This window comes from Drosophila bipectinata, chromosome 2L (genome assembly GCF_030179905.1).
Source record: "Drosophila bipectinata strain 14024-0381.07 chromosome 2L, DbipHiC1v2, whole genome shotgun sequence".
NCBI lineage: Eukaryota > Metazoa > Arthropoda > Insecta > Diptera > Drosophilidae > Drosophila > Drosophila bipectinata.
In genome coordinates, this window is record NC_091736.1 from 14,117,370 (window position 1) to 14,138,726 (window position 21,357).

General features: G+C 37.4%; 5 protein-coding genes and 1 long non-coding RNA gene across 8 annotated transcripts; 5 read left to right on the plus strand and 1 right to left on the minus strand.

The window, feature by feature from the left end:
• Nucleotides 1–148: 148 nt before the first annotated feature.
• LOC108125324 (inactive hydroxysteroid dehydrogenase-like protein 1) lies at nucleotides 149–1,312 on the plus strand. The gene is made up of 3 exons (XM_017241455.3): nucleotides 149–521; nucleotides 589–699; nucleotides 754–1,312. Exons 1-3 carry the CDS (start codon nucleotides 242–244, stop codon nucleotides 1,269–1,271), a joined length of 909 nt encoding a protein of 302 aa, XP_017096944.2. The 5' UTR covers nucleotides 149–241; the 3' UTR covers nucleotides 1,272–1,312.
• Nucleotides 1,313–1,931: 619 nt separating this feature from the next.
• LOC108125503 (hydroxysteroid dehydrogenase-like protein 1) lies at nucleotides 1,932–3,595 on the plus strand. Its single transcript, XM_017241717.3, has 3 exons — nucleotides 1,932–2,337; nucleotides 2,782–2,892; nucleotides 2,981–3,595. Exons 1-3 carry the CDS (start codon nucleotides 2,058–2,060, stop codon nucleotides 3,532–3,534), a joined length of 945 nt encoding a protein of 314 aa, XP_017097206.2. The 5' UTR covers nucleotides 1,932–2,057; the 3' UTR covers nucleotides 3,535–3,595.
• Nucleotides 3,596–4,001: 406 nt separating this feature from the next.
• On the plus strand, nucleotides 4,002–9,874 carry LOC108125501 (hydroxysteroid dehydrogenase-like protein 1). 2 transcript variants are annotated; one of them, XM_070276669.1, is made up of 6 exons: nucleotides 4,002–4,073; nucleotides 5,659–5,872; nucleotides 8,051–8,173; nucleotides 8,233–8,343; nucleotides 9,119–9,573; nucleotides 9,650–9,873. In XM_070276669.1, exons 2-6 carry the CDS (start codon nucleotides 5,695–5,697, stop codon nucleotides 9,764–9,766), a joined length of 984 nt encoding a protein of 327 aa, XP_070132770.1. In that variant the 5' UTR covers nucleotides 4,002–4,073; nucleotides 5,659–5,694; the 3' UTR covers nucleotides 9,767–9,873. The 2 variants fall into 2 exon arrangements, with proteins under 2 accessions (XP_070132770.1, XP_017097204.1); XM_017241715.3 differs by lacking the exon at nucleotides 4,002–4,073 and having other exon boundaries at nucleotides 5,620–5,872; nucleotides 9,650–9,874.
• A 1,437-nt stretch (nucleotides 9,875–11,311) lies between these two features.
• Nucleotides 11,312–14,752, minus strand: LOC108125305 (uncharacterized). Of its 2 annotated transcripts, XR_011442143.1 has the most exons (5): nucleotides 14,598–14,752; nucleotides 13,899–14,040; nucleotides 12,583–12,901; nucleotides 11,790–11,884; nucleotides 11,312–11,702 (listed from the first exon to the last, which is right to left on the minus strand). It is a non-coding gene; the product is annotated as an uncharacterized lncRNA (long non-coding RNA). The 2 variants fall into 2 exon arrangements; XR_001773283.3 differs by lacking the exons at nucleotides 13,899–14,040; nucleotides 14,598–14,752 and adding an exon at nucleotides 12,968–13,124.
• Nucleotides 14,753–16,171: 1,419 nt separating this feature from the next.
• Nucleotides 16,172–18,493, plus strand: Nepl9 (Neprilysin-like 9). Its single transcript, XM_017241450.3, has one exon. The coding sequence runs from the start codon at nucleotides 16,206–16,208 to the stop codon at nucleotides 18,147–18,149; it is 1,944 nt and encodes a 647-aa protein (XP_017096939.2). The 5' UTR covers nucleotides 16,172–16,205; the 3' UTR covers nucleotides 18,150–18,493.
• A 207-nt stretch (nucleotides 18,494–18,700) lies between these two features.
• LOC108125444 (pancreatic triacylglycerol lipase) lies at nucleotides 18,701–21,278 on the plus strand. The gene is made up of 5 exons (XM_017241646.3): nucleotides 18,701–18,999; nucleotides 19,503–19,587; nucleotides 19,646–20,005; nucleotides 20,066–20,497; nucleotides 20,555–21,278. Exons 2-5 carry the CDS (start codon nucleotides 19,551–19,553, stop codon nucleotides 21,160–21,162), a joined length of 1,437 nt encoding a protein of 478 aa, XP_017097135.2. The 5' UTR covers nucleotides 18,701–18,999; nucleotides 19,503–19,550; the 3' UTR covers nucleotides 21,163–21,278.
• The last annotated feature ends 79 nt before the right edge of the window (nucleotides 21,279–21,357 follow it).

The window sequence follows — 21,357 nt, forward strand, 5'->3', positions numbered from 1 at the left end:
TTCCCCATAAATTTGTATAATTTTCAAATTGATAATCGCGTATATGCATTTCTTAGTTTGTGTTTCTTCTAGAAGATTAATGGACTTCAAACATATGCTTATCAAAAAAAACTCGCGATAAGGTACTGATAAAAAAATATTGTATTTAGTTCCATGTTTGCAGTCGATCGCAGTCTGTCAATCGCAAAGCACACTCCGTCTGGGCTCTTAAAAAAGTGTTTTTTCTATTAATTATTAAAAAATGGGCTTATCAGCATTTCTAGCCTACATCGGTCTCTATGCCCTGGCTGTTTATCTCTACGAACATTTGAAAACGCCAATCAGATTACTAAAAATTCGTTATTATGACGATGCAAAATTGAGACTTACTATCAAAGAACGTTATGGAAATTGGGCAGCGATTACTGGAGCCAGCGATGGTATTGGCAAGGAGTACGCCAAAGAATTAGCCCGCCAGGGCATTAATGTCGTCCTGATTGCCAGGAATGAGGAGAAACTTAAGGCGGTGGTTAAGGAGATTGGTGAGTTCACTTACGGTTCCATTCTTCATAGCTTTACTCAAAATAAATATATTTCTTTTCCCTGCAGAGGTCGAGTCTAAGGTGCAAACTAAAATTGTTGTTGCCGATTTCACCAAGGGGTCTCAGGTCTATGAACATATTGAAAAGGAACTGGCCAATGTTCCTATTTCCATTTTAGGTAAGTTGAAACTAAAATCTTTGAATAATATAATAAACATAGTAATCTTTACAGTAAACAACGTTGGTGCCGGAAAGCCACTCCCGATCTTAAAATGGACCCAGGAGGAAACTCAGGACATAATCAACACAAATGTAGTGGCCGTGTCCCAGCTGTCCCGGATCTTCTTGAAACGGATGAAGGAGGCTGGCATTAAAGGAGCTATCGTGAATGTTAGTTCAGGAACGGAATTGCAGCCCGTGCCTTATGCGGCATATTATGCTGCCTCGAAGGCCTACACCCGAAGCTTAACCCTGGCACTGAAATACGAAGCCAAGCCCTTTGGAATCCATGTGCAGTTGTTGTCTCCGAATTTCGTGGTGACCAAAATCAATTCCTACTCTAAGAAGATTATGAAGGGAGGACTGTTTATCCCTTCAGCGGAGGTATATGCCAAAAGTTCAGTAAATCAGTTAAGAGATGGAGTCGACGAAACTGCTGGCTATATCTGGCATCAGATTCAAAATGCCTTTTTCACTCTTTTCACCTCGCGAATGAGGACTTTCCTTTCCATCAAATTAAAAATAAGATAAATCAGTGACTGAATGCGACGATGAAAGAAAAATTAACTTAACAGATGGTTGAAAAATTTAAATGTTTTATATTTTTATAAATAAATATCTATTTTGAAGTTAATAAGAAACTGCAGAAGGTTTGCGTCTGAGCTAAAAAGAGTTTGAAGTTTTAAATCTCAAAAATATTTTCTGTTTAGCTGTTTAATAATATTTAAATTCATTAGCATTCCGCGTGTCATAAATAAATATATTTTCAAATTGCTATCATTTAATGTGCGAAAGCCATTAGGCTTTCGCTTTTTGCAGTACATTTGCCACCGCTGGCCTTTTGAAATCAGGGGCCATCTGCTAATTGCGCAACTGCCTGGAATACGCGACCTTGCCCACAAAAATGCAATCGACCCGATGGGTGGGCATTTTTAATTTGAACATTTCTAGGCCTAGAATCACTCCAACGATTGAAAATGTACATGAAAACACATGAGCGATAACTGAACAAGTCGTAATCGAAATATATACTCAAGACTTGACAATAGCAAAAAGAAATATAAATAAAACGGATTCTTTTGGCGCAAATTTAACGGCAAGTCGAACACCTTTTGATTGCTCGGACTTCCATAAAATGCACGCTATTTAAATTCAGCGCCCTGTCCGGCAAAAAGTGTGCAAATTGCTCCGTGACCGCAGTCCATCGCAGGGAGCCGATCGCACAGCACACACTCTCTTGCTCGAGCACTCGAACAAAATCCAGCAAACTGACTGTAATAGGTGTTTCTATTAAATAGAATATATTTCGTAAATAATATGGACATGTCAGAATTTCTCGTCTACGTCGGCTTCTATGCCCTCTCCACGTATCTCTACGAACAATTGCGGACGCCCCTTAGGTTATTGGGGATGTGGTTGATGAATATTTTTAAAACTAAACCCACGCTCCAGGAACGCTACGGAGGCTGGGCGGCAGTCACAGGAAGCAGCGATGGTATTGGCAAGGAGTACGCCAAGGAGTTGGCCCGCCAGGGCATCAACGTGGTCCTGATCGCCAGGAACGAGGAGAAACTTGAGACGGTTGTCAAGGAGATAGGTGAGTCAATTTTATTTATTTTCTTTAAACTACAGTCACGTTTTTTTATGTATTTATTTTTTACTTGTAAATACAGCCATACAAAATACAGCTTCAGTGAGAAAAACTTTAAGATATTAAGTCATATTTTTATATCAATTTATAAAAGAAGATTTATCCTAAAATTTCACATTGTCATTGGAGCTTAATACCTCATACAAATCTCATATTTGTGATCTAGTTTTTGGCTAAATCTCGACACCCAAATTTGAACAATAAAGTTGTCAAAAACTGATGATTGCAATCCAGTTTGGAGTTATTAGATCTATTTCGAATGTTATTGCTACCGATTGAAACTTGATTACAAACACGACACTTTTCAAGAACACGCAAAGCCTCAGAATTTTTATTTTTGGATGAAAAGCTCTTTGTTTACTTAATTTATTTTTTATATTTTCATTGCAGAAAACGAGACTGATGTCAAAACAAAAATTGTAATTGCTGATTTTACAAAAGGTACTCAGGTCTACGAGCATATTGAAAAGGAACTGGCCGAAGTGCCTATTTCCATACTAAGTAAGTTGAATGAACTGCCAGTCTACTCTTTTTCTCGCTGTGCAAAAAAGAAACCCATATACTAATTTCATACTACTTTCCGACACAGTTAACAACGTTGGTTCTGGAAAACCACTCTCTCTGCTAAAATGGAGTCATGAAGACACTCAGAACATCATTGAGACCAATGTGGTGGCCGTTTCGCATTTATCCCGCATCTTCTTCAAGCGGATGAAGACGGCTGGCATTAAAGGAGCCATTGTCAATGTCAGCTCTGGAACTGAGCTCCAGCCCCTTCCCTACGGAGCCTATTATGCCGCCTCTAAGGCCTACACCAGGAGCTTTACCCTGGCACTGCAATATGAGGCCAAACCCTTCGGAATTCATGTGCAATTATTGTCCCCAAACTTCGTGGTGACCAAAATCAATTCGTACTCCAGACGAATCATGGAGGGAGGACTGTTCATTCCCACGGCTGAGGAGTATGCCCGTAGTTCGGTTAATCAGTTGAGGGATGGAGTGGACGAGACACCTGGTTATTTCTGGCATCATGTTCAAAATGCCATTGCAACGGCCCTCACCTGGCGGATGCGGACGTTTGTTTCCTTCAAGTTCTTCAACAGTGTGACGGATAAGACTAAGCTAAAGGAGCAAGGGAAATAATTAAACTTTTATAATGCATAATTAATATTTAAAATAATACACAATAAACCTTATACTTATACAAAATATAATTGTTTAAGGATAAACTACTTTCAGGCGGATAGCTAGCTTAAGTATCTCAACTCGAGGGTTTGTATCTCGGCTAACCGAATTCGAAGTTTTGAACTTATGAGATACTTCTCTGCCAAAAGCTCTTTTTTTTGTACCAGATAGCTCGTTAAATAAAAAAAATTATTTAAATAATTATTTAATTAAATTTATATTATTTAAAAAACAAAAAAATTTAATTCATTTATTTTAAAATTACTAAAAATATTTGCAAAACTTTAAAGCTAAACCAACAACACTATCAATATTACCGCGAATCTCTCTAAAAAAAAGCTCTGGGATTCTCATTCTGAAAGAATATATTCCTCCATGGTTTCCCTACTCATAGTATGAGTTTCGTACTCATTCTGTAATCAATACTCAGCTGGGCCGGTCGTCCCTTTTTATACGAAACTATTGATTTTATTTCTAGCCTTTAAAAATTGGCAAATGTAAGTTAAAAGTCAAGTTTTTCTAACATTTAAATCATTATTTCGACTAGTGGTCGTTTGTTTTTAAATGAACAATATTAATGGATAGTAAACACTTGAAAAGGCTTTCGCTAATAATAAAATAAAAACAGTTAAGCAACAAGTGGAAAAAGGTTTTTTTGTACAAAAATTTAAAACATTTAAACACTTTTGGAAAAACATTTTAAAATGTCTACATCAATTTTTTACTGCTAAATATTAAGTAATGTGTCCAAAAAATGAGTTTTGTTGGGAATCACGCAGTAGTAGTTTCTGGGAATGAAGTAGTAATTTCCTATAACCATTAGTACCTCACATTTTTTTCACTCACAAAAATTGCCACAAACATTATTCGCATATTTGCGCAAATTATACTTCATTTTTTTTATTCGAATATATAGAAATATTTAAATGTTTCACTGTTTATACTTTTTCTTGTTTTGTTTCGCTTATTTAATCGGAAATGCACTTGGCTTGGTTCCGTGGTTGATAAGAAAGAATGTATTTTAAAAAAGGGGGCAACAGCAAATGAAATAAACAAAATAAAATTATAATAGGCTTTGATAATCTTTTAAAAACTGTTTTAAATAATAGTGTCATTAGTAAGTACTAAACAACTGTAACAACGTGTAAGATTGAAAAATGTATTTATGACTTAACAACCGTATCTGTGAAGGAAAAATAAATAGCTCATATCTCAGAGGTCTTTGCATGTCAAATGACAATTTAAGGCATCTTTCCCTTAATTGTTTGCAATTAGTTCTACACCAAAAGTAAACCTATTATGCACTTAGTAAATAAAACGAAATAACTACAGTTCAGGCCAGGTTCAAATTGCTGGACAGAGATAGATGCCGCGTCTTGACATAGCTAGAGTGGTAGAAAGGGAAAAGAAATCATTTGCGGGTCACATCTTTCATGGCAATTAAATGTCAAATAATGTCAAGAGCCCAAGACACGTATGTAGCTTTTCAACATCTTTTGCACCGAGACCGTAGAAAATGGGCAACTGAAGAAATTAAAATTTTATGAAATAATGAACCGACAAAAAGTGAGTAAAACCGAGGAAACAGAGAGCACCAACTGCAGTGGCCTTTCCGCTGTAAGTTGCCTTTTACAATTGTACTAAGCTTGTGTTTATTGTGCACAAGATCCGAAAACTCAACTCAAAAATTCGAGACTCGGCTCCAAGACAACCAAAACACAGGCCGGGCCAACCAAGCCGAGGTTTGAAAATGTTCAGTGCGTGATCGGCGCTCAAACTTGCAACTTGTGTCTCCGGTAAAAGAAGCATATAAGAAAAATACACAATAGAAGCCTTTACGAAGTAAAATGTATTAAGAAAAACACATAGTATCAGACAGACAGTGCGCGATAGTGTAGTGATTATAAATTAGTGGTAGTTTTTTGTACGGAACGAAACAATAAATAATCAAACACGAGTTTGTAGAGTGATAAGCGGCAATACGATCCACAATCCATTACCTTACCCATCGACGACTATCAACAGCCATCCAAAGTTCTTTAAAATCGAACCTATATAAAGAGAACTCTCTTAACCATGCAGCCAGTATTGGAATTCAACATATACACTCTGCTCAGGATGGCATTCGTTTGGCAATTGGTGTCGTGGTTCATCTTCACGGTCGGATTACTGGCCATACTCAACTTTCTTTACGACAACCTGAAGTCCTTGATCAGTATAATCAAGGCGGTCCTGGAGCCCTATTTCCAGCCACATTTACCAAAGACTTTGATCGAGAAGTTCGGCCAGTGGGCAGGTGAGTACTATCTGAAACACTATAGGTTCTCTTTATTTTTTCCAATCCTGTGTTTGCATATTTTAACCTAAGGGGGTCTGTCAACAGTGTAGGTTTGCAAATGCAAATTGTTTGATTTTCGTTCTTAAGTGAATTTCTTTGAGTATTCTTTCAATTCTCACGTCATTAGCTTTTTCCGTGTATAATAATTGATACCCTTTAATCACTCAATATTATGCAAATTGCATACAGTCTCTCTAATTGCTTATTATTTTTAGTTATAATACGAATTTCGTGAGGCTTTTCCTCTAATCATTAGGCTAATCAAATTGGGTATTTATTGTATTTATAGACATTTATTTTGTAACTGAAAGATTTCCTTGAGATTACACTATTTATAGTGAAATAAATCGTAGAGTTGCTATATTAGTCGCTAGTTCATCTTATCAGCCGGTTACAAAAACGTATTTTCGATTAGATAGGAAATCAATAATTTGTTGTATGCTTTTCCTATGCGACGTATCCGGCCTAATATGTGTATATTTTTATCAGTCAGTTGGTTGGATCAAAAGTCCAAATTTTTGTCGGCTAATTGTACTGGTAGTCTTATGAATTCTGGTGAACTATTTTGTGGGGAAAGCCACAATTATGATTTGCACTAATTTCATATTTTTATTTAGTTTATGACGTTTTCGTCACCAAAACCGATTACTCAGGTGATTTTTATAATGAGGTTAAAGGTTACTTTGACTTTTTTTCATTCATGATGAATTAGTAAAAAAAGAAATACTTAAAATCGAATTTTCAGCATGATTAGCTTGAAGTATTAAAAAAAAAAAAAATCCAAAGATTCAAATCTTAATAGAATATTTAAAAATAATACTTTCAAAAGATTTTCGTCATTATAATGTATGTAAGATGGTTAAGCTTACTATACTTCTGCTGAAGATTTTAAAAATTTGTTAAAAAATCGTTTACAGATAAGATAGAAAACACGCAATAATCACTGTGATTTGCATTAATAATTTGTTTAAGTAATCACGGTTACAATTTTGACAAGCCTTTTATAAATACAACCAAAATATGAAGTGCAGGACATGATTATGAATGTAAACATAGACCCAGGATCAATTTTGGATAAGATAATAAAAAACAAATCACAATGAGTTGCATTAAGCGTAGATATGGACCTGTCACCATGAGTTGGTCATATCCGAATGGACTTTACAGGTTCAGTGTTCCTTTCAGACTCATAAAATACAAATCAAATACAACCATGATTTGTAATTATTGGGTAAATTCATTTTTATTGCCGAAGGATATCCAAATGTAATTTAAAATATTACCCATTTATTTCGCATTGTTTATATTTTTGTTTATGGAGCAAGCAAAGTCATTCAACTCGTAAACAAACCGGCTTTGCGATTTGTTGGTTTATTTTGGATATTGTGTTAGCATTCGCTTTCAGTTTTTTATATTGTTTTTTATTCGCTTTCATTGCCCCTAGTCTCGTGCTGATCTTCGTGGTCTAGCGGTTGTAAATTATACTACTATCGCTTTTATTTTCGTTTATTTTTGAATTAATTAATGACCTTTTGTGTTAACAAGTGATCGATTTTTGCATATTTTCTCTAATTTAATTATGGAAGCTTTTTATTGTGGTTTGGCTGAGTCTTTGATAAATTTTCATAATTATCCAACCACACGCAAGTACAATGATCGATGGTGTTGCTATTGTGTATTGTGGTGTTGCTGCCGTTTTCATGTTTCCGTTGCACAAATATTTGGCAACCAATAACCAGCTGCCAGTGGCAACATTGCAGCAATTGCCACGCTAGCCGGTTTGCTTCTGAGAGTGCTTCTTTGCGGCCAGTAAGGCATTCCATGATATTTGCTTTGGTTTCGACAAACCGGCAACTAACAACCAGCCACTGGTGATGTGATTAAAAGAGACTCGGCCAAATGCAATGCATTGATTAGCAGACAAATGTTAAATTTTTAAAGGTCTTCGGGAGAAGGAGAGTTGCTAAAATTTAAGTCAAACAATTGAAAGTGATGAAATGACTGAGTAATTGGACAAAGTTAAGTAAAATTTCACCAAATATTTTAGACTCTTCTCCACCTGTAACTATAAGTTCCCTTTTTTTGTATAACCTTCACGTGTCTTATTAAAATCTTGATGTCTTCCTTTCACTTTAGTTATAACTGGTGCCACCGATGGCATTGGAAAGGAATACGCCAGGGAACTGGCTCGTCAGGGCCTCAATTTAGTGCTCATCTCGCGTACCAAGGAGAAACTTGTAGCAGTTACCAACGAGATTGGTAAGTCAACATTAAGTTCCAAAAAAAGTTCACTTTTTTATTTTGAATTATTCTTCCAGAAAGCGAGTTTAAGGTAAAAACAAAATGGATTGCCGTAGACTTCAAACAAGGACGTGAAATTTACGATCAAATCGAAAAAGAACTCGCTGGCATTGAAGTTGGTATCTTGGGTAAGCAATGCTCTATTTTTATTTTTATTTATTTGACTGGTTACCAGGCATTCAAGACACATTATAATATTACCAAGAAAGTTATCCCTGTCAAAGAACCTCTAATCGAAAATTTATTTTTCTGCACTTAATCAGCCTAGATTAGGCTTTTTGTATATGGTTTACCATAAACTCATAAACTTTTATGCTACGCTTTATATTCCAAAGAAGAACGACGTTTATACCTTGGCCCATAACCTAATTATTGGCCAAGAGAACTTCTTGTCATCGGATTTTATAATCGATCTTTACTGTACATTAATCATTGTCAACAGTGGCAAACGGTAGCTACACATATTTTTTAATTTTGTGACTCTTTCTGGTGCTGCCTGTCAATGCCAAACAATAATAATAATTGCGTGCAATTATAATGACTCTGTTTTTTGGTCTATTGGCGAGGCAAAGAGTGGCTTAGGCGATGTTCAAGTACATTTGTGTTGCTGTCGGAATTTTATTCGCCATACCAGACTCATAAACGCTCTGACGCGCTTCAGCAATTTACATTTTGGAACTGAGTCGTCGTTGGCGACGACAACCTTGTGCACAATTCAAGGCATTTTTTCCAAAAAAAAGTAAAGCTGATAAGACTTGACATTGATCTTGGTCATGGGAATTTTTATGGCGGCGTTACGTTTAAGAGATTTATAATTTAAGTAACGAGCTTATGAATGGGGTTTGATAAGTGAAATATATTTATTATTTTAAAAACGTATGTATATATTTTTTCACTTTTCAGTCAACAATGTGGGAATGATGTACGAGCATCCCGAGACCCTTGACCTGGTCTCTGAGGAGCTTCTGTGGGATCTGCTGACCGTGAACATGGGCTCGGTCACCATGCTGACCCGTAAGGTTCTTCCCCAGATGATTGGTCGCCGCCAGGGTGCCATCGTTAATCTTGGATCCTCTTCGGAGCTCCAGCCCCTGCCCAACATGACTGTCTATGCGGCCAGTAAGAAATTCATCACGTATTTCACCAAGGCCCTGCAACTGGAGGTCCAGGACCACAACATCCACGTCCAGCTGGTGATGCCCAACTTTGTCACCACAAAAATGAACGCCTACTCAGATCGTGTGATGAACAGTGGTGCCAAACTTATATTCCCCACTGCATCTTCCTATGCTAAATCGGCTGTGTTTACACTGGGAAAAACCAGCGAGACAAATGGCTATTGGACTCATGGAATACAGGTGGGTGTTTCTAACATATAGTATTTTAGATTATGTTGCTTATTAGCAACCTTAACCTTTCACCTTTATATTGCAGTACTGCCTCATGAAGCTGGCACCCCTGTCAGTTCGTACTTACCTGGGCCACAAAATGTTCAAGCAGCTGAGAATCGAGGCTCTGCAGCAAAAACAACAGAGACTTAAACTGCTTTAAGTGATTCGGCTTTGGCTTAGGAGTCATGTAAATATTTGGTTCTTAGTCTTAAGGCTCAACAATAAAATAAAACACAAAACGCTTTTGTAAAAAGTCAGAAAAAAATAAAATAAACTAAAAATATAAACAAAACAGAAAGATATGAAAACATAAGAGAAAAAACCGGCTGGCAAAATCAATTGCCAAAATGCACTAAACTTTACCGGATTGCATAACTGCTGCAATTTGGCAATGGGATGCAGGTGAGAGGGGCGAAGGCAGGGGGAGTGGACGGTTTTAGCCGTGAAACCGGTTGGCCGGTTGGCGCGAAACCGATGACCGACAAAAACAATAAAGTGGCCAACGGCAGACGGAAGCCACCAAAGACCAAAAACAAGAAAACAAAACGATGTCTCCGCTTCATTGCATGCACTTTGCGTTATTTGGATATTGTATATATTTATGATTTTCGTTTTGCCATTTTATTAACTTTTTGGCGAGTACTTAGGGGCCTTGTTGGTTTTGCATGCAACATGCAAATGAAGTCCGAGTACTTGACCACGTTATTCACACAATGATCTCTCGAAGAACTGCTCATAATTAGAAACCAAATCACAATGCATGTGACTTGCAAGACTCTAAAGAAGGCATGAATTATTGAAGGCAACTTAAATAAATTATTGGGCATTTATCATTCGAAGATCGGACGTTTGTTTATGAGGATATTTCAATTTTATGAGAAAAACTAACCAAACCCATATTATAACCTTCGGCAATCTCACTACGATTCTTGTTAACGGAACTTTGTTAATGGAATAACTTACAGGATTTTGAGTCGAATCGATTAAGGCGTAAAGCCAAAATATGACCCCCAGCGCAGTCTATATCTTTGCCAATTTCCATCCGATCCTTGAGAAGAGTATCTTAAACGATTTGTGAGTCGATTCTCTTTAAATCTGCATCAAAATCTGGGAACAAATTATTTTTCAGATTTTTAGTCAAATTTTCTAGGGGGTCCCCTTCAAAATATTGAAAATGCATGGGAGCCCCATATTAGCCACTGCGAAGGCTATATCTTTGCCAATTTTCATTCGATCCTTGAGAGGAGTATCTTAAACGATTTGTGGGTCGATTATCCTTTAATCAATCAGCACCAAAATCTGGGAACAAATTATTTGTCAGATTTATTGTCAAATTTTCTTATATTTTGTTAAAAAGTATTTCCTATTAATGTGATGCAACACCTAGTGAAATCCAAATTATTTTTTATTTGCTTCAAAAGCCATTATACCGGAAGTTGATGTCGTCTGAGTATTTTTTAGTGAAGGCCTGAAAGTATGCTGTAAATTCTTCCCGATTTCGATTTCAATTTTGTATGACCATTAAAAAAATATATTTCTATTGAAGTACGAATCTTAAAATCGTAATTTATTTTTTTTTGCCTTAAAACAAAGTATTGTTTTCCATTTAAATCCTTTACCAACTACAATTATACCAACCACCAACCATTAATGCTCATAATTTATTACAATTCAAAAATTGTTTTCTTCCCTTGAATAAAATACATTTAATTAGGTTGTTTTTTTTTGGTTTTATTTCCTGCAGACGGCTGTTTTTGTTGCTCATTTTTTAGTTGTTGTGCATGTGTTATTCACAAAAAATTTAAAGAAAAGTAAAGTTGTACATAAAATGCAGTTACACATTAGGTATGTCTTACTAAGTACGAATGCGAAATAAATTGATTTCTGATGTTGTTCTCAATTTCTTATACTGTACATCATGGTCTATAAATGGCAAACTAAGTAGTAAATTCCATTGCGAAACAAAAATGTAGAAATAATATTGAAATCAAAAAATAAATTTATGATTACAACAGATGACGCCAACACCGGCAGCAGAGCCTTCGGAATGGATCGTTCTTGCAGCGCCTCGAAGGTGAAAGAAATCTAGCGCGGCGCTAAAAGAAAACAAAATGGTTTTGAAAAGTTGAGGGAAATATTTCAATGGAGCGCATCCCCGAGGGAGCCTAATTAATTATACGTACCACTCAGCATGGGTTGTCCATCGATCATCGAAATGATCGGAATCGGAAAATGCCGGCAAGCCTCCGATTTCGGCAGCTGGTGGCTTTGACGTCATCTAAAAATGTATGCATTTAGTTATTTATACTATAATTGGTCATTGAAGCATCGGATTTATGGATCAAAAAACAAAAATGATTTTGCACTTGTTGCGAAAAACAATTTCCAAATAATATATTTTGTTTTGTTTGTTCAAGTGGCCACAAAGGCATAAACAATGGCTTACCATTGCGAGGTTCTTTCCAAAATTTATTTTTAGTTCAACAATAGTATAACTTACTGTGGGATTTCGTCAAAAAAATGTTCTTGAAAAAACCAGAACGGATTTAGCGGTTTATACTCGAAATTTTGACATTTTAGAAATATTCGAAAACATTTAATGAAAATTAATTATAATTTCCACCTTAGCCAATCATAAATTTCGTGGCTATAAAAAACGGCCGTTTCTTTGAACATTTTTATGCTTGTCCCTAGATATATGTACGGATTTTCGGTTCGACATTGGGAAAATGTTCTGTGAAAACGATTTTGGATGTTCTTGGAAGGGGCGGGCGACAGGAAGGTGTTTAGTGGGCCATGTCGAAATTCTGTCGTTAAAAAATAGAAACGGAAAATCTTTTGAAAATTATTATCGAGCTGCCGAACGGGTGCCAAAAAAAAAGTGAACCATGAAAGCGTTGAAATTTTCTCAAGGTTTCTTTTAAAATTATTTGTTTTTTGATAATAATTTTGCTAATTAATTGGAGCATTACTCACCTGGCTTAGGTTACTAGTAGAAATCCATTAAATGCTAAAAATCTTAAACGCGTAGGGTCCTAGAAGCGCCGCCGTCTTGGCCAAAAAGGTGTTATTGACATGGCCGGGACGGGCGGGCTTGGAATTGAAATTCAACATATAAGTATCCTTGATTTATTGATGGGTATGATGGTATTGGATGGTATAGGGGGATGGGCTTAGAAGGCGGCTTCGTAGAAGGCATAGAGCAGGAACAGCAGGAAGGCCAAGATGGCGAAGGTGGTGAACAGACTCCTGGCTTCATTCATTTTGATTTAGTTGTTGTTGTTGGTGGTGGTTGCTATTAATTAGATAATACGAAATTAGGTAATCTATTGACCGATCGATCGACACACTAATCACACACTTGGTATATGGGTTTCTAGTTTGGAGGGAGATTTCCAACCGTTCGTAGCTAAAGACGCGCAATAACTGAGAACCCGGACAGAAATTTTCGATCTGAATTCCGTTCTGATTCCGTTTCTCCACAATAAGTTGGCCAAGTTGCTTGGAATTATTATGGCCATGCCCAGAACGCCACACGCATTTGCAACCACATAGATCCACCTCCCCCCACTATATACACAGACATTTCGGATATATACTTGGAAAAAAAAGTTCATTCAGTCAGGCATGTATCGGCGATTTTTTATGCCTGTATGGGTGTCCAGTTGTTGGTCATATTTTTTTGCCACGGCACAAATATTTTCTAGATTTTCTAGATATATGTTATACGAATATATACATATAAGCGTCTGCATATATAAATGGGTTATAGTTCGGTATGTATGGATATACATATCTGGCATACATACATATATGCGCCCGGATTCCATGGGATTCGAGTTCGTTTTTTTGAGTTTTTTGGATAATAATTCATTGGCTGGACTGCATTTAGACAAATTGCTTTTCCCAGACGGGGCCTTGTCGTTTGAAAAATGAAATAATTAAATTTTATTTATTTGTTTGGTTTTTGGTGGAAGGTGGGGGTCTGTTTTCTCCAGCCAACTATTTGTTTCCTCTGGATTTTACCTATTTATTTACTTTGTGTTTGTTGTTTTTGAGATCTTTTTGAAAATATTGAAAAGTTCTTCAACAATTGGCTACCACATCGATCACAAGTCACGTAGCCCCATTGAGTTTATGGCACATTTGTGCTTTAATGAGCATTTCAAGGATTGTGATTGATTTTGAATTATCTCGAATAGAAAAAATCGGAAAACGGTATAATTTTAAGGTGCTTCAAAAAAAAATTGATTCTCCAAACTAGTATAACTTTTAAATCCTAAATTTCTTACCCCATATCCTGCTCTAAGGACCTTCTGCTGGCCTTAGTAATCTACAATACGGCATAAATGATGTAAAGGAAGAACAGCAGAACGGCCAGGATGCCGAAGGTGGTCATCAGGTTCTTGGCTTCACTCATGATGATTGGTTTTGCTAAAAAATGTACAAAAAATATGTATAATTTTTAAAACTACGAGGCTGCAAAGGTTGTACATATAGATTAATTATAGAGATATATTTTTTTATTCGGCGCGTGAGAAGTTTAATTTGATAGAAACATAAAAAAGGTGGGCAATAAATTCTTGCAAAACACATATCATTTTGTTTTAAAATAAGATAATCAAATAAAATCCAAAGATATATACTAGTGATGTTTATATAAAGACGACAGATATGAAAGCCATATGGAAAGTATAAAAGCTTTTGGTTTTTTGTCTACGTCTGGTTATATCTATTTGATGATTCTCTTCGTTTTGTATTGCTGATAGAGCAATCAAAGAATATATTGTTGTCTATATAGATTGAAATAATTCCAGTTTTATAGATTGGAACAGTTCCAACAGAAAATTGAAAGAACACGCGTGAAGACAAATTTATGAACACGGCACACTTGAATTCGATTTTAGAAAATTTTAAATTCCGAATTCATAAATATTCTTTTTGCATTTCTGTGGCATCTGCAGATCACTTCACTTGTCTCCTGGATATACCTTTTGGGTTTTATCTCGATGTCCGCTAGGGAAAGACACAATTTCGTGCTATTAACTGCTGAAAGCCTTTGGCTCAACTAAAATCATTGGCTCGTCCACGAATTGGGATATAGATGAAATACTTAGCGAACTGCAAACATCCATACACACTATGTTAGGGGGGACCTGACAAGTGTGGATATAGACCGTCTTCGGTGTGTATGTGTTTATGGATATATAGCCAAATATTTTGTCCCATTGGCCAAAATGAGATGCCACTACTGAGGCGGAAAGTGCAGACTTTTTGGAAAGTCGCGTAGGAATAACATCGAAAATAAATAAAATAAATTTGCGGCGCACATTTTGACAGTTTTTGAGCAGCCGCTTGCTGAATTCGAAGCAAAATCACCAACAATAACAATACATTCATTAAAAAGAATTCAAACATCTAAAATTTAGTTTTTTGGTGTTCAAGATTGTTCCATTTTTATTCTGTTAAAAAAACAGACATTTTCCTTGAGATTATTGACAAAGATTTTGGAAAAAAAGAAATGGATTTAAAATTTTAATGTTGGTAAAGAAATTGAAACAATTTCTGTACGAGTATTCTATTCATATCTCGAACACACCTCCTATCTTATGATTTGAAATTTTCATAAACAACTGTCACACGGGTCCATGACTTTTCTAAAAAAAACCTACTTTCCCTAAGCTGACACTTGTCATTAAGTCAATTTGAAAATGCAATGCGCAAATGGCGACAAAAAATGGGAAAAACATTGACACACAAAAATATAAGCATTAATAATGTCTCTAATGACCAAGACAATTACCAAAACTTAAGAAATTGGTTTTGTTGAACTCAAACCAATTGATGAAATTAGAACTTTGGCATGATTTTTGTTTAATTTTAAGGTCACATACATACGTACTTATATATTTAAGTTTTTTTCAGGACAGGAAACACGAATTAATATAAACTTAGAATGCTATAAGTTTGGTGGCTTTTAGGCCACCATTTCTTTTGGCTATTTGAGAAAATGCACCTGTTACCACATTGCGTATACGTAATATATTGGACATAATTAGCTTTAAGAAAACTAGAATAAATTTATGTATTTTGTAATGAGGTTTTGGACTATACTTTAATTTTTTTTTGCTTTTAAGTTTGAACAGAATAATACATGAAAATCATCCTTAATATCAACAGAAACCAATTTCTTTCTTATTGTTTAATTCATTTTTCCACATTTTGTTTACAAAGTTGTTTATGTTTGCAATTGGCAATCAAAATCTCTTTGCAATAATCCATAAAAGAACACGCGTTCTATAATGCCATTATAGTCATAAATTCAAAAACCAAACATTTAAGGAAATTTATAATTCATAAACAAATATGAATTCATCATCGAACAGTGTAAAGTATAATGGTTAAGGTCAAGGCAATCTTTAATGTATTAATATATAACGAGATCAGGAGAGAACGAAGAGTAATAGAAGAGCTTTGATAGAGTCTAATATATAAATTATACTCCACAAATGATCCGGGTCTTATCAAGCTGGTTGAAATTTTTGCGCAGTTTTCGTGAAACACAACAAACGAGCGGATCACAATAAAATAGAAATAAAATGCTCTGGAAGAATCAGTTTATTTTCCTATCTATAGTAATTCATTTAGTAAAATCGGAAAATAATGCGGAACCGGAAGAGCAAACTGAAACCGAAATCGAAACGGGCCAATTCTTCAGTCACCTTTATAAGAAAAATCTACGCCATATGGTGAAAATAAAGAACGATTCGTTGGATCCATGTGATGATTTTTATGCCCATGCCTGTGGTAATTTCGACCAAGCCACGGATGACGATCCAGATGATTCGCTGCCTCCATATTTGTACAACAAGCAGGATAGGATGACCTTCTTTCAGGCTGAAGTGGGAAATTTTTTTACCATACCGGGCCGATTGGTCTCTCAACTTTATCAGGAGTGCCGACAGAGGGGAGAGAGTCATGTGTTCAGTGTCCAGTCTTCACAGTCCCACTGGGAGCAATTGCTGACGGAGATTCCCTTTCTTTCCGGGCACCAGGATGTACTCTCCGCCTGGCCATTTCTTCAACACCAGTGGGAGCGAAGACGTCTAAATGGAAAACTCAATTGGATCGCCCTCTCGGCTCAACTAGCTGCCCATGGGTTGCCCACACTCCTCAATATTTACTTTGCTTTGGACACCATTTATGTGAGTCCCATCGAGGACCTGCCCTGTCCGAGTCTGCAGGGGTTTCAAGATAGCCTGGCGGACACTCTGGTTGGACGCCATCGTCAGGTTTCCCATATTGTTTCCCACGAAATGAGGGTCCTGTGTCGTGGAATGAGGGGTGAACTGCCATTGGTGAGGAGCCTAACTAAGAATGGTAGAACCACTACCCCGCCACCTGGTCAGGAGCAACTCATCCTGGATGAAAATACTCTGGAGTACTTTCAGCACTTTTTTGCTGCCTTACAGTTTTCGAAGGATCAACTAGAAATGGCTAGAAAGTTACCACTTAATGTGGACAAAATCACATTGGCCTGGGAAGTCCTAAGACAAACCGAACCTAGGATAGTTTATAATTATGTGATGTGGCAGGCCATGGAACACTTACGCTATCCCGACTGCTATAAGCTGTCCGAGGAATTCGAGAGACTGGTTCACTCAGAGTACTGGCAATGGTATGTTTTCAAGCCTCATCTTTCAAGGGATGTGGCTTTGGCAGCCTATCAGCTTCACACCACGAGATTTCAGCAGAAGAGAAGATCCTCACTTTCTCGAAGGGATTGGTATGGCCGTCTGTTGCCTGCCTCAGTGGAAAAAAAGGAACTACAAGTGGCCCGAATCCTCCAGGCTTATGCCCAAAGTTATTTAAATATTACGGAACTCAACGAATACTATAGGGGACTAGAATTCAGGGAGAACTCTTTCCATGGAAATCTATTGATCCTTCGAAAGGCTCAACTACTTCATAGTTTTTCATCCGTTTATGTAGATGAAGAGGATGTCAATCAGCCAGCCTATTTCCTGAGGCACTTTCTGCACTTTGTGATACTCTCCCTTCACCGTCCAACTTATCACTATTATGCCACCCAGGGACTAGAGCTCTGGAGACAGTCCAAGCTCCTGTTGGACACGGATGGCAAGTACACCGCTCTTGATTGTTTGGAGAGACAAACACTCCAGAACTATGACGCTGAAGCAGCTCCCATTTACCGCCAACTTAGCTCGGAGGAAATAGAGGATATCTTCCATTTTTATCGATCCTTTCAAGCCTCCCTCTGGGATTACAAGTTTTGGTTGCAAGGCGAGCGATTTGCCTTCGCAGAGACCTTTGTTCTGGACTACTTTGGCCTTGATCCCCACAGGATACTGTTCTATGCGGTGGCTCAGCAAATGTGCAATCGCCAGACTGATATTTTTAGGGCCCAACTGAACAGAGGATATATGAACATGCCCCAGTTCCAGGAGGCCTTCAAGTGTGGAGTCGATAAGCCCATGAATCCGCCTGCCAGGTGTATGATTAATATGTGTGAAAATAATTAAAACGTGATTAAGATTTAAGGGAATTAAATTATAAGACTAAATATTTAAAAATATGAATCTGCTTTTATTTTCATCACAGTGATGCCTTCATCATGCTATTTTTGGTGAAGTGTAAATATAAATTTTAATCCATCTAAATAGTGTTTCCACTTTATAAGCTTACACATGTACTCTTCAAATTTTATTAGAAAGGCTATAAATATTTTAATGGTTTTGACAATATTACCAATCTGAGGCGCACATGTCGTCAAAGGCGTGAAATGTACGTCCATCTAACCATTAATTCGCATTTTGTTTGACATTCCATAGAGTTGATTTTAGAAAATAAAGTATATGCTTTGGCAGTGAGTGGATTTTGGGGAAAAATGTAGTGGGCGTTCGAGACACACGTATCGGTAATAAATTGAACAAAAATATGAAGAACATTTCCAAAAAACTACTCAAAGGAAAAACAAAAACAATTAATTTGCGAATGTTTTTAGTTTTTACAAAGCACACGGAAACGAAAAATATTAAAGATTTCCTTTGAAATTCGGGAAAAACATATGCGAGTAAGATCAAATGTAAAATTTTGGCTACAACTTATTGTATAACCGCCTTTATAGCTTTATTTGCCAAAAGTCATTATTGTCCCGGGTCGGGAAGTATCTGGGCGTATCTATGTGGGTCTGTGGAGCAGTGCAAGTCAATAATGGTACAAGATTCTGGTTAAGGCCAATCGTATTCTATAAATACAAAAGACCAGGCGAACATTTGCCTTTGTACGTGCTTCCAGATCGCTGGCGATGACATCCAAAGGTTTTCATTCAGTAAACGCATTTGGCTGAAAATTGAAACCACAGACACGTAGGTGAGTCTCGATAGGTTCAAATGTCCAAGAGTGATTACAAGTGAGTAACTGAGTGAGTGTAGGAGTGAGTGAATGCGTTTATGAAAATGCATTTATGAGTGTTTGTAAACAAATAATCTAAATGACAAATTATTAGTCGTATATCCTTTTATTTTACAAATCATAAACTAAATCTATAGGAAAATGATGACTGTTTTTAGAGCACTAACAGTCTACTGCACATAATTCTTGGAATAGTTTACTTATGACACTTTTCTGTGTCTGCTTATTGGGGATTCTCATTTCGGTTTCACTTTTCCGCCCGCAACTCTCACTTTATGGCCACTCAATCGTACTCACACAGTGCCATACCGCTTACCCATACTCATTACATTTTGGCCAAAATCGACTTGACTCGATGTGCCGGCCTTCAGTTTCTCCAACGTTTTCAGCCCGAACACTCGATGAACGCCTAAAAGAAATTTGTTTTTTTTGTTTTTAATTTAATTATTATCTTTAATCAGTTGAACAGCAAAGTCTCATTCGGATTGAGTTACTTTATACCGACAAAAATGCACTTGCAGTGTGTACTTGGATTTCTGGCTCTAGGTTTGTAATTCAAAACATTCTTTTTGAAAATCTGTTTTAAAAACTGGATCATTTACAGTGAGTTTGAGCCAAAAGACCTTGGCCAAGGGATTTTTAACCAGCAAACCCATACAGCTTGAAGAAACCACAGTGGAGCCTGTGGCGGCTTCACCTTCCCCATCACCTCCTCCATCCAATAGAGACATCACGGTGGGTCCTTGTAAATGGGCTATTGGTCGAAGCTGTCCCGATCCGGATGTCAAGTTTTATATATACACACGTCACAACCCAATGGATCGCCAGTGCTTGCACATAGATGAGAGCCTTGAGAAGTCCAATTTGACGGCCTCGTACTTTAATCCAAGATATCCCACGAAGATCATAATCCATGGCTATAACTCGGATATGTTTCTACATCCTTTGCAGCAGATGAGAGAAGGTACTGTTTGATTATAAATAAAATAGGAAATATTAACAAAAATCCTACTCCCTTTTTTAGAATACTTGGCCAAGGCGGATTACAACATTATCTATGTGGACTGGAGCATCCTGTCGCCAGGACCTTGCTATATCAGTGCTGTCCATAACACCCGTCATGCCGGCACTTGCACCGCCCAGTTAGTAGAGCGTTTAGTGGAAACAGGGAATACGGATATCCATATAATAGGTTTCTCTCTTGGAGCTCAACTGCCCAACTACGTAGCCCGAAATCTAACCTCCTTCACGCTGCCCAGGATTACGGGATTAGATCCCGCCATGCCGCTTTTCATAACCGCTGGCAACGCGGATAAGTTGGACCCCAGCGATGCCAGCTATGTGGATGTGATCCATACAAACGCCCTGGTCCAGGGTAAAATGGAGAGATGTGGTCATGCGGACTTTTATATGAATGGTGGAATCATGCAACCTGGCTGTAATGGACAGAAAATAAGTGAGTTATCTAAAAATAATTAATATAATGCTAAAATAAATACCGTTTTCGCTCCAGATTCCTTTGCCTGCAGTCATCAGCGTGCTCCTGCTTACTTTCTGGAATCCATACGCTCCCCCAAAGGCTTCTGGGGATGGGCCTGCAGTGGCTATATCGCCTATCTCCTGGGGATGTGTCCACCAACAAATTTCCTTCTAGAGGCTGGAGATAATATCCGCCCCACCACAAGGGGCATGTACATGATAGATACCAACGATAGTTCACCATTTGCTTTGGGTAAGTGGACGGATTTGCCCACTTTGGGAGCCAAGAGGCCATTTCTACGTGGGCCTCCGCAAAAGGTGAAGGCCCCACCGAACCAGGGCGTGGATCCTCTGCTCCAGCACATAGATCAGTTTGGTAAATTGGCTGCCAACTTTAATAATCTTCAAGGGTTTCCGAATGCTCAGAATCCCTACGAGCACTGGACTAGTTTCAGTCCGGAGCAGAAGGAAAACCATGAAGAGGATGACTCCGTAGAGGAGCAGGATCTGGTGGAGTTCGAGGAGCTCGACGATCGGCAGGTGACTACGCCAGCTCCTTCTCTGAACTGGTGGGATTACAGAAGGAATCTAACGTATGGATTCATAGAGAATAATATATTCGCAGTGCCAACCTTAGATTAGCCACAAAACCATTTAAAAACCCCTACCTTGCCCTCATTCCTTACTAATATTTAAGAATCGTCCCCTAAGCTAAAACCCTTTTAAAAAAATAGTCTAATAGTTCCATTAATTGGGTTCCTTTTATAGCAAAATGTTTATTAAATTCCTGACCACTTAAAATAAAATATAAGATTAGAAGGCTACGCATGCAGAGAA